The 15,393-nt window shown below is 40.9% G+C and overlaps 2 protein-coding genes across 3 annotated transcripts in view; one reads left to right on the top strand and one right to left on the bottom strand.

Annotated features, from left to right (window-relative positions):
* The window catches only part of VPS13A (vacuolar protein sorting 13 homolog A), a 242,787-nt gene extending 235,401 nt beyond the window's left edge, over positions 1-7,386 (top strand). The window contains exon 72 of the mRNA XM_032290653.1: positions 1,823-7,386. Coding sequence (XP_032146544.1) covers positions 1,823-1,873 — 51 coding nt within the window. The 3' untranslated portion in view covers positions 1,874-7,386. The remainder of the gene's footprint in view (positions 1-1,822) is intronic.
* A 1,294-nt stretch (positions 7,387-8,680) lies between these two features.
* The window catches only part of GNA14 (G protein subunit alpha 14), a 219,655-nt gene continuing 212,942 nt past the window's right edge, over positions 8,681-15,393 (bottom strand). For both annotated transcript variants that reach the window (XM_032290658.1, XM_032290659.1), the window contains exons 5-7: positions 14,422-14,551; positions 11,131-11,284; positions 8,681-9,762 (exon numbers count right to left, since the gene is read on the bottom strand). In XM_032290658.1, coding sequence (XP_032146549.1) covers positions 9,572-9,762; positions 11,131-11,284; positions 14,422-14,551 — 475 coding nt within the window. In that variant the 3' untranslated portion in view covers positions 8,681-9,571. The remainder of the gene's footprint in view (positions 9,763-11,130; positions 11,285-14,421; positions 14,552-15,393) is intronic.

Here is a 15,393-nt window from a genome sequence, read left to right as displayed (position 1 = left end):
TTGATGGTGAGGAGTTGTGATCCCTGGGAGGGGAAGAGGTGTTCTGGTCTTTGAAGGTTTCATCCTTTTTGTGCTGGTTTCTTCCCATCTTTGTGGATTTATCTCCCTTTGATCTTTGAAGTTGGTGATTTTGGGAGGAATCTCTGAGTGGGCATCCTTTCTGTTGTGGTTGGAGCTATATCTATCTTTTTTGGCCTGTAGAGGCGTTGCTGGGCTGCCTCAGATTCAGTCAGGTTGCTGGATGGGTGGTCTTCCCCTGGAGTTTGTTTGCAGGTGAAATTAGCCTCACCTTCCCAGTGGCATCCCTCCTTCCCTGAGCTCGATCTTCCCAGTTGGGGTCAAACTGGTGTATTTGCTGCCAAGCTCTCTGGTGCATAGGCTTCAGTTTATGTTTTGTAGGGGTGGGGCCTGCCTGGCCTGTTTCCCTGCTTTCAACTCTGCCTCTTTCTGTGGGACGGGTAGTTCCATCCTGCTAGCATTAGTCCAAACTCCTGCCCAGGTCTGTGCCAACAAGTTGCTCAGATTTGCATAGACATCCACAGTCCCCCTCAGTCTGGTGGGGTTCGGGGACTGCAAGTTGCAGGAGGGATAAGGTAAGCACAGGATCTGAATTGGAGCACCAAGGGGAGTGAAGTACCCGACCTTCCGATCGGGTGAACCCAGCACCTTGCTTGGAATCGTGAAGTCCTCTAGCCTTCTGTGTCATTGCTGGGAGCTGCATTCCCGTGTTGCCTCCTCTTGGCCATCTTGCTATGCCTCCTGTGGATGACTATTTACCACTTCACCCGTCACATTGGGACCCAACTAGTGGCCTCTCCCAGTGTCCCATACACATAGCTTGGACAAGTTAGCATGTGCTGTGCAATTTTCTATCCAGACATTCTGATAGGAGGTGACACTGACACGCTAACAGTAGAAAACACAAAAGGAGCAAGTTATAAAGAAAGAGGAATAAAGTGACCAGAACCTTCATATGCTTGTCACCTAGAATAGGGAGACAGATAAGCTTGACTTTTAGACTACCTTCTTTCATGTCACTGAAGGACAGTACCACCTATTTCAGTTTATCTGCAATAAACTTTTCTTTTAATTCCTTCACCCTGTGACTTTATCTCAGAAGGTTTGTTTTTGATCCTCCTGCTTGGCCAGGAACATCCAGAGAAGGCTACTAGGTTCAGTTATCTTTCTCTGCCTCTCTTAGGGCTATTCTTACTAGGCTCTTCAAGAGGCACGAACATCCCTGTGAAATCTTTATATACTAGAATAACCCCTGTATCACCTCCATGGCTTTTATCTGTCATCCATGCCCAATAATAATAGACATCACTGGTAGAAAGGTTATGCATTACATTTACATTTGATTTTGTAATTTCAAATTATTTTAGAAAAGAAAATATATTGTGAGAGTACCTAAAATGCTCAAGAATGTTACTTCTACTACTCTCTCTGGAATTGTATTTAATTATTTGTACTCCATTAGTAGAATCCTACATATGAAATCATGGAAGTTCGTGATATAGAGTCAGTACAGATTGTAAGGAATTTTTTCTCTCAGGCTGGCTCATTTCACTTTTTCTGAAAATGAACAGTTAAGTCCAAAGACCTTAGAAAAACTTCATTCCTACTATTAAACCAAGTACCATTTTTTCTGAGTCATCTGGGCCATTTAATCTCTTTTGCAGGATGAATTTTATGTATTGGCTGTCAGTATACACCTAACTAACTAAACTAAAAAGCTAACTTCTGGGTCTCCATTCATTACATTTTGTTTCATTGCAATTTCATTGAAGTAAGCAAATGTTCGTTTATTTTCCCACCTCAGTGGATCCTAACAAAGCTAGAAGAAGCAAGAGAACCCTCTCCGAGCCTTTGATGGAGAACACTGTCTGAAGACACACAGCAATAAGTGATTACAGCTCCTAGACTGTACCTTTCAAAACATGTTTGGGAAGCACATTACAGAAATAATTTCAAGTACCCAGTATTCTGGATGCTAAAAAAAAGAAAAAATAAGGTAAAACAGCTGTGTGATTAAAATATTTCAATTCTTCAGAGATTACCTGGTTTTCTAGCTTGAATCATCCATCTATTTATAATTCTAATTACTTTGTAAAAGAAAAATTTATGAATCTTAAACATTTGCTGTAAGTTTTTCTCTGTAATGGTGGAGAGGTTGCCTGTAATTCCTCTCCTCATGGAGCCAAGTTTAATGTTTCTAGTTCACATTTTGAACTTCTGTCATGCTTGCTTCAAACTCCCTGAGTGATGGGTAAATAATCAAATCAAACATTGCCTCACTGGCATCAAGAGAATTTTGGTGGTGGTTTCTTCAGAATCATGAAGTTCTTTTTACAGATAAATATTTTGATATTGTTTTCCTTATTTTTAAATATAAAGGATATGTTTGAATTATACTTAAAATGCATAGCACGATTAAAAACAATCTTTTTAAATATAATTTATAATACAGATTGAAACCTCCCCTTAAGAAAGCTTTAGGAAATGAGTATCCTACTTAAAAAGGGAAAATCTCTCTGAGAACTTCAGAGTCTTTGAAATATTTCCTCAAGCCTATTCCATGAGATCTACTTGGTTTACCCATGTTTTTAATAGACTGTTAATATCATGTTTTTAATAGACTGTTAATATCAAAAGAGAATTTCTAAAGCCTTAACAATGCCTACTTTCCATTCACTGTTAACATGCAATAAACAAAATTCCCGACATCTTAGATATAGTGAATTATGCTTCCAACAGACAGCCCCTCTCATAAATAAGTGTATGTACCCTAAAATCTAACACAGTAACCTGTCCTGTTGCCAATAGATTGAGAATTTCTGGTTTGCTTTCTTTACAGTTATTCAAGTGAGAGTCACTCTTAAATTTACAGCTCATCACAAAAATCATCAGCTATACATTAGTAAAAATAAGGACATGAGGTTTTCTTTCTTGGTTTTTGTCCAAGATCTTTGCACCTTAATATTAATGGACTGTTTCAGGTATAAGGGAATGAATGTATGATTGTGAACTATGAAGAGAATGATGCAGTATCCTATTTAGTTACTGAATAATACATAATATTTGATGCATGTTGTATGTGCTACCAAGTTATTATAAACTGTTTTTGGAATTAAAGATTCTGTATAGTCAATGGTTGTGAAATTCTTCTCAGGCTCCTTAAACCCTTGCTTTGTTGTAAAAGCTAAAAATAAACAGCATGCTATACTGAAATTGTATTTCTTGCTGACCAGATCTACTAAATGCTATTGATTTCTCTCTGATTACTAAAACACATTTATTCTCAGTAGTTTCCCCCTAAATGTTTTGTTTACTGAACTTGAATTGAATCAATCAAAAGCTGACAAGTTTCAAACCACATGAAAGTGTTTCCATGTTGACCTTTGTTAAAAAATAATGTGCATATTTTCTGTGTCACTAAGCTCCTTTGGTTTTGCTTATGGCAGAATTAAACCTAAGAGTAGAGGTAGTCAGAAAGCTTGCATCAGATTGTCCTCATCCAAAACAAAATACTTCATTACCCATTCCAATGTTATGATTTCACCATTCTCAGAACAATTACAGCCCCCTCCCTCCCTGAGTGTAGTGTTTTGTGAAGCAGAAAAGTCTAAAATAAATAGTAAACATAGAAATTCTTCTGATACCCTCTGGCAGCCAGCAGGAGTGGGTCTTGTGAGTAGTACACATAGAAAGGATAGTGCCTGCCTTTCGTGTTCCCGTGCCATAGAACCATGAACTATCTTTTGTTATTCTTTCCCTGCCACTCATTTACCCGTCACCTCCTCCCATCACTTCCTTGTCTCTAGACTAGAGGTACCCACAGTTTCAAGAGCTACATCGATATCCTGTGTTTTAGAAGATTGTCTTCATTTAAACAAACAAAAACACAAGAACATCAGATCACTAATAACAAGTCAGTCAGTGTTTTTAGCATCACATTTTACAATTTACAGTTATTTGTTTGATGCTATAGTCCATTTTTCATGAAGGTTAGAATATAGAATCTTCTTGTATTTGAAAACCATCTGCCCTAAATTACATGTTAACTACAATAAGTGGATTTCTGCGGGAGAAATTTAAGCTTTCTCTGTTGTTTGGTAGTGGTTATGGAACGAGGTGCTGAGTCTTGTGCCCCTTCCATGCATTATTTGCTAACTCTACTACCGGGCACTTAAGTCCAGCACAGCATGTCTTCTGGTCTATGATAACTGTGTGAGGACCAAGGCAGAGTGGCTGTTACCTGCCAACTCTCCACCAGAAAACCTTACTCATTAGAAAGAGTGACGTTGATTTCTGGTACAAAAAGAAGCTTGTGATTTCTTCACATTTACAAAATACTCTCTGAACCAAAAGGCACACTACTCCAGTGTCGTCCCTTTTAGAGTGTATATATTTACTGCTTTTTCTCTAGCATTCACAAAAATCCCAAGGTCAGTTTAGTATAGCTGAGTTGTTGTCTGGACCCTAAATAATCATGACCACCTGTGGGCAGTTCTTACCTACCCCTCTCCTCTACAATCCTAATCCATTTAGAGGCAACTATCCTGTGGCATCCTAAAGTTTTCTTCGACTTACATGATCTTTTCTATCATGATTATCTCTCTCATTTCTTCTGATAGTAATAGCAGTAGTATTGTTCCAGTGAATATCTATGCACCTAGCTCATCTCATACAAACATCCCACAAAGTAGCATCATATTGCTGCCTGGTAAAAAGTCAGATTAAATTAGAAGGACTCTACACAGTGCTGAATTTCCTGCACCTACCTAACTTATTCAGTTATCACTTGCCAGTATTAGTTGATTCTTCAGGCTATGCCAGGTACTCCCTTCACATAGGCCCCTGTATTAAAAAGACGGTGACAAAATACTTGATTAGTTTGCCTGCAGAAGCTCAAAGTGTGTGCCAAATACATTGACCATGGATGCTTTCATGGCTGAGCCAACACAGTTCAAAGAAATCTTTTTGGGTTCCAGGGCTGTTGCTTTTTACCTTTTGTGAGGATCAACCCAAATCCTCAGGGATGCTTTTTTTCCACTCTGTAAGTCCTAACTCATTAGTGGGTCATGAAATCAACTAAACAGCTCCAGACCAGTATATTTCACAAGTGAAATTAAAAAGAAAATAGAGGAACAATAGATAGCGCATATAAAATGATTAAGTATTGGTTCCTGAAATAACAGCTAAATATTCTATTTACTATGCATACTGGGTCACAATATAGAGTGTTTCCTATTATGAAATGCAGTTTTAAAAAGGAAAGCTTGAAAAACAGCTGTAGGAGGCAGGGGCCATCCAGTGATTGTTGGAAGAGTCTGGATTGTGTGGCACCTGACCTTAAATGAGGAGCAGCAGATCCACAACTCAGGAAGTCTAGAGATGGTTAGCACTTTTTGAGTGAGAAGATGGAATCACCCTTGTTTTGGAATCACCTTCCAAAATATTTTTCTTTGCTGTTTATCAGGTACCCTCATATGATTCAGTGGAACCAGAAAAAGCATAGAAAAATTAGATCCACAGACAGCACCCTAAAAAAGACCACAGTCTATTGTTTACTTGGAGGTATTTCAACCTCTTTACCACTAAGCATTTTACTGTAATAGAATTGGAGACAGACATTTTCCTTTTGAGTCAGTTGAATTTCAACTGTCTACCTTTTAGCTGATTCACCATAACGGTGGCAAAGGCCTTTGAAAACGGGGAGCTGATATGTACGGCACATTCTGGTAGGGCCAAAATATTCATTCTCTTGGCGGGGGGTGCTACGCAAATATCAATGCCTTTTTACTAAAAACAGTGGAGTTCTCATTTCTTTAAGATCCAAGTCAAAAATACAGATAACTTACATTCCATATGCAGGACTGAATACAGACTTGGTCAATCTGATTTTCTTGGGTGCTATTCAGTATAACTCAACTCTAAACGTAAACCCATTCACCCTCCTGCTTAGTCCTTCGAAATACTTTTGAAGTTATACCTTATTGTCAATGGCAGTCTAATCAAGCTAGGATTAGTCGGTTAAAATTTTGATTCTCGTCACCTGTATTGTCAATTTTGGGCCAATATGACTGTTAGAGCAAACTTTTTTCCCACTGCCAGGATTGGTCTTAAGCACTTTTTGTTTCAGCACTATCCAAAAAGCAAGGCCAGCACATTGAGAAGATGCAGAATCCTACTCGATTACAAACCTCATTCATGTTTCTTTTATTGAAACATTTTTCTACTTTATATTTCCTCTTTTGTAAGGTAAATTTTCCATGCCATTTAAAAAATTTTTTACTTTAGAATTACAGATGACTTCTTTTTTTAAAGCATTATGACATTTTCAAAAAAATAATTTTGGCTACCCAAAAAGCTATCCAAGAAATATAACTTCAATTTTTTAGGTTGATATGGGTATATTTTTAAAGTTTTTATTACTTTATACAAATACAAATTAATTTATATTATAGTTTAACACCTGCTATGAAGATAGATATCAAACTGCTATGATAGAAAATCCCTGTCACTGAACTATTCATTGTTACTCTGATACCTTAATAATGTGTTCCTTCTAATGACGTCCTTGTAACAAGAAACCCTGTGAGACTGGTATAATGACTTACCTAATGATCAGAAGTGTAATCAAAGTAGAACATGTTGGAAAATCCCAACATTTCTTGTTATGCCATCATACCTCCGGGGTTCAGTTCCTTACCCAAAAGTTCCCAATTCTTGGGCTGAAAAACATTTAAGTAAAAATGTAGCATAGATTACGCTGAAATATTTTCAATATCAGTGATTTAATAGCCACACTCACAAACTATTAGGAATGGTATCTGGGACTTGTTACAAGGTCAGATAGATTGTTACACACTTTTAAAATGATTATCTCTGTATGTGTGTATTACATATAAAAATGAATTTTTCAGGAAAGGTGCACTTTAAAAACACTTTCTCTTGCTAGTTTTAATTGATCAAATAGCCTGTGCTGCTTTAGAATGCTGATCCTTTGATGAAAATATGGTCATTGATTATGATAGTTTTAAACATATCTATTTCTGCATCGCTGCAGGATTTCCTACACTTTTCTGTTCCTCATTTCTCTTTTATGTGTGCTTGGCTGAGTTGCCTGTTACACAGTCTCTGCCTTGGTTTTGTGTATTCTAAGATAATTTATAAACACAGATGTTTACAGTGAAGTTTTTACTTTTGGAAACTAATCTTAGTCTTTTTTTCCTCTCTTTAAAAATTAACCAATTTTTAGTTGGCCATGCTAATGACTTTTTTTCTTAATAATCGTTTCTTGGTATTGGTAGATTTGGATTGCATGGTAAGATTATATATTTTCACCATGTATACCTTTGTCAATAAAGATTTCTGATCTTTGGTCTGCTTCTGTTTTTAGTTTTTTGATAGAACTAGAAACATTATTAATAACCTTCCCTTGCCTATATAAATTCTACCCTCTTTGGGGCTTAAATAAATGTGAATAACTAACAGATTGCCCAAGGCCCTGGGCAACATCCCAGCCCAACATGATCACTGCTGACTAAAAGCTAGTGGTGGTATAGTACCTAGTGAATTCTTAAACACTGACATTCTGCCTCTTAACCTCAGAAAACTTCACATGACTTATTTCCCCAGTAAGTAATGAATATATCCTGAATGAAGGGCTAGGAGAGAATTTTCTACCAGCAGAATCAGTATTGGCAGAGGTAATTAATTCACCCCGATATTGAAAGAGTCTAGCCTTTCCATGCCTTAAAATACTGTTACCACCACCACCCTTTGAATGACTTATTTAACAGCCCTCTTACAACTTGAGTATGGAAAGCCATCATTTTCTTGTATGCTTTAAGTGGTCAGCCAACAATAAATTAACACAAACTCAATGCTAGAAAGTGCTTGAAATAAGAAATGGCATTCTTCATTGTTTAATTTTCCTAATTACTGGATTCCGTTGAACCCTTCTTATGTTAATTGGCTAGTGATACCCAGTCCATAGCCTTTAGCCCATCGTGGGTGGGGAGGGGAATTGTCTTGCATTTTGTTTGTGTTTCTGGATATCCTAAAGGGCTCTACCCCCCTCTCTCTGTCCTCATGTGCAAAATGGTCTCGACTATTTCTGGACCTTTATTGTTCTAGATAAATTTAACATCAATTTGTAAACTTCCACAAAAGCTGTTGCTATTGCACTGGTCTCCCGAGTGAGGATTCTTTTTTTTTTTTTTTTTAAAGCTGAATGTTGCTATTATAGAAACACTACATATCAGAATAATTTCAGTCTTTTTCAGCACTCGGAGTTGTTCCCACAGAATGGGGACAAATGGTCCCATAACATGTGTAGCAAACCAAGGTGCACTTTATAGACTGATTTGAGGCAGACATTTCATACCTTACATCCCCACATGGTGTCTGTGTGTGCGCATGCATGCACACGTGCGCACAAAACCATCTTGGGCCTTTAGTGTGGAGCACTCCTACTTCTCAGAGGATTCTCCTGCTTGACTCAGCCAGCTACTGAGGGACCTGCAGCACGAGATGATGAGGCACACAGACTTGCCTTGAAAGGAGGAATCTTAGGAAAGCTTCTGAGTTACTATTAAGGCCACAGCATTTTTTTGTTTAGGATCAGAACCATCAGTCAACCATGAGCTCTAAAAAACACAACATAACCCAGTGCCAATAGCAGAATGGTATATTCTTAGCCTCCTCAGAAAGGCACAGCATACATAATTCAAACAGCAAATCTGTGGAGGCCATTAGAACTTTGGTAGGATTACGCAACATTTGTCAAACAATGTGGACTTTTAGCCATTGCATACGTTTACAAGACCTGGTCGTATACATTGGGGATAAAAACGTATATATACACACACATACACACTTTTCACCAATAAAACATATATGCTATTTAGAGCCCATTTACTACATGTCAGCTTTGCCTACATGGTGATCAAATTGTGGCAAAGCTAAATTAGATATAGTTATATATCCATTTGGCTTAGAGCGTTAACACACAAAAGAACCAATTGTTTTAAAAAAAAAAATCTTTGGTGGCATGTTAAAGGAGTCACACTTCAGCATTAGGTGAGAAACAAAAATGTCTCTAAATTACAAGATTTAATTAAAAGCTTCAAATGCATTAACCTTCTTATTTTTAAAAAGTCACCCAAATCAATTCTAGAGGTTTCAAGGCATAATCTATAAACTAACAGGCCCCTTGCTTACATAATTTTAATAGCTATTTTTAAACATTTAAAATTTAAAACTAAATCAGAGTGGCCTTTAAAAATTCTAGAAAACACCAAATTTGAAAACTGCACAAAATCTTAAAGCCAAAAGTCAAGAAAATACTTATAAAAACAATTTGGGACATAAGGACTTTTAAAGTATTTTGGTAAACTCAAATATCTTCCAAGTTCCATCACCCATCTCTGTCCCCACAACCTGCATGACGTCCTTACTGCCTGGCACAGGGCTGGCTTGGTGATGTCAGAAGCACTTGCAAATAAAACGAGGAGTTTGAAAATCATGTCTTCTGTTATGGGGGAGGGGTAGGCAGCAGCTTTTAAACAAGGTTGAATTCCCTCAGGTTCAGCTGTAGAATTGTGTCTTTGACAGCAGCAAACACAAAGCGAATATTCTCTGTATCTGTAGCACATGTGAAGTGAGAGTAGATGACTTTCTCTTTGTCAGGATTCTGATCTTGGTAAAGTTTCAGGATAAAGTCTCTGGCAGCTTTGACATCCTGCTTCGGTCCTAGTCACAAGTGCAATGAGGGGAATAAAGACACAGACTTAACACCATGTCTTCCCAAGAACCTTTTTTTTTTTTTTTAATCTTGAGACAGAGTCTCGCTCTGTAGCCCAGGCTGGAGTGCAGTGACGTGATGTTAGCTCATTACATCCTCCACTTCTGGGTTTCAAGCGATTCTCCTGCCTCAGCCTCCCAAGTAGCTGGGTAATTATAGGTGCCCACCACCATGCCCAGCTAATTTTTGCATTTTTAATAGAGACAGGGTTTCACCCTGTTGGCCAGACTGGTCTCAAATTCCTGACCTCAGGTGATCCACCTGCTTTGGCCTCCCAAAGTGCTGGGATTACAGGTGTGATTACTGTGCTCATCCCCAAGAACCATTTTTAATGTACTCTTGTTCTTATTTGAGATCCTGCTTTGATCCATCTTTATTTCTAGGGAACAGTTTATCTGGACCATTATTTTTATGGTGTCTCATCATGAACCCATAAAACAGTCATATTTTAAAATGTCCTCTGGTCCCGAAAACTTACACTTTACGGTGATTTGTTTAAAAATAGTGACCCAATTTGTCTGATTTGGACCACTTTCGAAGAGAAGTAATCCTTTTCGAAGAGAGAAAAGGAAGAATGTGGGAACTAACATTATCAGGCTGATTTTAAAGCTTGAGGGTGCTTTACTACACAGCCAATATGGTTAATAAAAGGGGAAAGAAGAGTGCTAAAACATGAATCCACTAAATATCACTGTCAAACTTAATATTTAAGACCTCCTGTACCAGAAACAGTTAGCAACAGGGCATGACACTCTCTTGCCTTGGGCAGGTTATGTATAAAGAACTTCAGAGTCCACTGTGTGTCTAACCTACACTTTAGAAGGACCAGGTGCTCTGACTGGTCCATGGAATGCACAGATACATGAAGCAGAGCCTCTGCCCTCACCGTGCCCACTGGAGAGAGAGCTGAGCGAGCAGAGGATAGGACATAGTGTGATGTGGCCAGGAGAGCAAGTGGGGGGTCAGGCTGCCAAGGGAGCAGAAAAGAGGCGGCACCCCTACTGTGGACCAGATGGGCAGGGGAGGCCAGAAAGGGTCCCGAGGAGGGGAGACCACTGCTGGGTCTTGGAGAACAACATGGAGTTGGCTAAAGGAGTTGGCAAGGGTATTCCAAGCATTGAAGGAGGCATGTGTGGAGGTGCTGCGGTGAAAACACGCAATGGTGCAACCAGCGCTTCCATTTGAAGGTGGGAATGTGGGGAGAGGCTGTTCCAGGCGGACCAGGGAGGCCCCTGTGAGCCGTGGTAACTCCGGACTGATGCCCGGGAGGAGGACAAGATCCACACAGAAACACTGTCCGCAAGATAGACACTTACCTGTGTATTCTGGGAAGTAGCTAATTAGATGAGAATACATGATTTTCTCTTCCAAAAGATCCTTCTTGTTCAAGAATAAAATCACAGATGAATTCAGAAACCAGGGGTAGGTGATGATGGTTTTAAATAAGGCTTTGCTCTCTTCCATGCGGTTCTAAGTGAAACACAAGGGACTCAGGATGAAGTAGAAAGAAAATATTTTGGAAACAACATGGCACATTGCCAGTCCATCCATCTCTTCTCTTGCCTCGCTGCAGTCCCTGGGCCACTGTCTGCTGAAGCTGGTGAGCATGTGGGGTCCCAGGCACCAGGCCTCCTGCTTCTGTTTGCCCCTGCCCAAGCCTCTTGCTAACTGTCCCCTTCGGGCCCCCCTCGTCTGTAGCATCCCAGCTCTTCTCCAGCCCAAAACTCACATGGAAGGAAATAAGAAAGGCTTTGGTGCAACTTGGAGAAGGAATGTTCCTACCCACATTTGACAAAAGTTTTCTGTGTCACGTGATCGGGATTACCAAGTCGGGAAGTGCCAGCTTCAGAGCTGACATGGCCATCTCAGTTGTTGATGGGCTTCCAGACTGGGCCTCAGCAGTGAAGCGACGAGGCTCTTCCAGCAAGACCACTGACACTGGCAGAGATGGAGCCAGTGCTACCGGGCACCCACCCACTCTGCGTCACACTTTACAAGCAGAGCAGTGGCCCGTTTGATGGGTGAGCATACTGTTACTCTTCAGAACACTTAAATAACTTTCCCATGCCTGTGTAACAGTGGGATCTGGGGAAGATTATGTAGAAAGACAATAATAATTTCTAAACGTTGGACACTGGCAAGAAGATATTAAATGCTCCTAATTTACTGAGAGCAGACAGGGCACAAACAAATCTTATCTTTGACAATAATTGTTCTAGACAGCATTCTGCTCTTTCTGAAGTATTCCTAAGAGGAAAGAAATAAGAGCTTCCCTGTAGGAAGGGAAGGGATCAGACTGAAAACATCCAAGCTCAGCGCACACACTCAAGAGGGACATGCCATAAATCACTCCTTCCCCACAACTTCCAGACACACAGGACCATTGTGCCACTCAGTACGCTCTGGGGAATTAAGGTGTGGAATGTATTAAAGCTTTGAAATTTATTATGATCTTATTGATAATGGTCTCCAAGGAAACACCACATGTGAAAGATTCCCAGACAGTATACAGATATAATACATATCTACAACCAGAAGGGGAAAGTCTGGAGTGGCAGCCATCTCATTTTTCTCTAAATATTTTGTGATTTTTAGGAGAAAATGTTTAATTTCTAAGCACTTTGGGCTGAGATATTGGTCCCTTATGCACCTGACTAATCTGAGGAACGTCACAAGTAATTCCTGAAACAAATTTGGAGCAAATTTTTTATATTGATAACTGAATGTCTTGTCTTTAAAAAAAAAAAAAAAAGTCTCCAATTGGGAGAGCTGGGCAGCAGCCAAGATTTGTCTTCTTTGCACAATGACAATTAAATGGGTTAATCCTCCCCTAATTAGGTAATATAAGCTATGCTCCTCAGAGAAAAGTCTGCTCTCAAGAAATATAAGATACGATTTGTTCACAGCTATTGGCTAATCCTGGACTGAGTCCTTTCTTGATTTACTGTCATGCCTTGGAAACAAAAGACATTTTTCTAAAAGGTCACGAGGTCTTCATGCAAGTGCAGGGAAAGGATAAGGAGGAGGACATGAGTATTCCACTGTAACTAACCCCGACCTGCCAGAGCAGAAGTGGCTTTGATGGTCTCTTCACTCCCAGGACAGCTGCCACTAATGGAGTTGGACGCAGCCATGCTGTGGCTGCACTGTGGGGACCCTGCGTGCCTGACCAGGCTGGATCCATCCCAGCTGTCCTGAGGGAGTCTCTCCCAGGGAAGGGAAGGCAAGTGCAATCCCAGGCAGCCCCAGAACAGCTCCAAGCATCTAGCAGCACTGCCCATCCTAGTTCTGCTAGGGATCTAATTTGGGAGCGCCATGGGCCTATGGAGGTTAGGAAGCCTATGCCCAGGTAAAGCGTATTAGAGATGCTGCTGCTCAGCTTGGGCTGTGCAGGAGAATCCCTGGTGGGCATACAAAAGAAGCTTCAACCTAAACCCACTCAATTGGAATTTTTAATGTGGGGTCCAAGAGATGGCATTTTTTTTTTTTTTTGAGACAAATTCTCACACTGCTGCCTGGGCTGGAGTAAAACAGTGTGATCTCAGCTCACTGCAGCCTCCACCTCCCAGGTTCAAGTGATTCTGCTGCCTCAGCCTCCCGAGTAGCTGAGATTACAGGTGCCTGCCACCATGCCCAGCTGATATTTTATATTTTTAGCAGAGACGGGGTTTCACCATGTTGGCCAGGCTGGTCTTGAACTCCTGACCTCATGATTCACCTGCCTTGGCCTCCCAAAGTGCTGGGATTACAGGCGTGAGGCACCGTGCCCAGCTGAGAGATGGCATTTTTAAAAAGCTCACCAAGGGATTCTGTTATGCCACCAAGGATGAGAACCTAGGCTTTTGAATAGTTTCCAACCTTAGCAGCACAGTAGATTCACCTGGGTGCTTTTTAAGCATCCTCCCACTCAGGACCCATTCACCACCAATTAAATCAGAATCTCTGAGACTGGACTCAGGCACCAAGTTTTCTTTAAGTCCTCAGTGAATCCCAGTGTGCATTTAAGTTTCAGAACCGGTTTCCATGCCAGTGATTGTCAACATTTCATATGTATTTGAATTAGCTGGGGTCTAAAAATGTAGATTCTGATGTCATCGGTCTGGGTTGATTAAAACTGCATTTCTAACAAACTATCCAGATGATGCCTGTGCCTCTGGTCCACAGATGACACTTCGAATAGCAAGACCATTTAACCTAATGACAAGGGCCCATTTCCTGACCTGGTTGGCTTGTTAAAAACCACAGGAGGCCAGGTGCAGTGGCTCACGCCTGTAAGCCCAGCACTTTGAGAGGCCGAGGCAGGCAGATCACAAGGTCAGGAGTTCAAGACCAGACTGGCCAATGGTGAATCCTTGTCTCTACTAAAAAAATCAAAAATTAGCTAGGTATGGTGGCTTATGCCTGTAATCCCAGCTACTTGGGAGGCTGAGGTAGGAGAATTGCTTGAACTGGACCTGGGAGGCAGAGGTTGCAGTGAGCTAAGATTGCACCACTGCACTCTAGCCTGGGACAGAGCAAGACTCCATCTCAAAAAAGAAAAAAAAAAAAAAACACCACAGGATATGGCTCTGGCTTCCACAGCTACCTAAATTTCCCGCCCAGCGTACCTCATTGTGACACTCAGCCAGGACTTGGTCATATTCGCTCAGAGCAACCAAGAAAATTATGGAGGTGACACTCTCAAAGCAGTGAATCCATTTCCGCCTTTCAGATCGTTGGCCACCAACGTCCACCATCCTGTTGTACAGAAACACAGAACCCTCAAAGGCTGGAATACATGACACTTTGGGGAAAAGACATGAATTATTATAGCATGGAAAGCAGTGCTCTTTGGGGTCGTCAGTAATTTCTTAGAGAAAGAGGTCCTATGTTTTCAAATGTCTGATGCTGCTGCTTTAAGCAATGAGGGACTACTGTTTCCTGGCAAAGAAGTCACAGAATGTAAACGATGTTTCTGAAGACATGCAGAGGTGACTCGGAGTCTGCTTGGGGACACTGGTATCCAGGCAGAAAACGCAAACATCCCCTTGTGCTCTGTGACAACCACTGTAGAGGCCCTGGTTACCAGACACAAGAGGAACAGACTGGCCAGCTGTCTTCCAGATCCCCCAGGCTGGCCTCAGGACCCAAGCCTATTCTGTCTTCCTGGCTCCTCTAATTTATCCATAAATTCTTTCTGCAGTCCCTGGATGCTGCCTCTTGTTCCCTATAAAAACCTGCAAGTGTCCTCTGTCCAGTACGGAAATCTAAAGCGTCTACCTGTGTCTCTCGGAAAGATTTCAGCAACTCCCAGCCCAGGGATCACGAGTTCCAATGCTCCAGGAATCAGGCAGTTTCAGGGAATGAGTCAAGTGAGCTCCCCACAGTACAAAAGCACACAGCGCGCAGCAGCCAGGGGCCCTGTCTACAGGGAAGCCTGCCGCGCACCTGCAGCCAAGCTCTGCAGAACAAAGCGCAGGCTCACCGTGACCACAGCCTCTGCCTTTTCAGGAGAAACGAGGTATCCAATGTGTTAAGTGAAACATCCCAACTTTTAAACAAGTTAGCTCAAAAAGATGTTTTTAATAACGCCAAAGAAA

Source organism: Sapajus apella, unplaced genomic scaffold (genome assembly GCF_009761245.1).
Source record: "Sapajus apella isolate SASKATOON/1434 unplaced genomic scaffold, GSC_monkey_1.0 scaffold24, whole genome shotgun sequence".
Lineage (NCBI taxonomy): Eukaryota > Metazoa > Chordata > Mammalia > Primates > Cebidae > Sapajus > Sapajus apella.
This window is presented reverse-complemented; position numbering and strand designations above follow the sequence as displayed.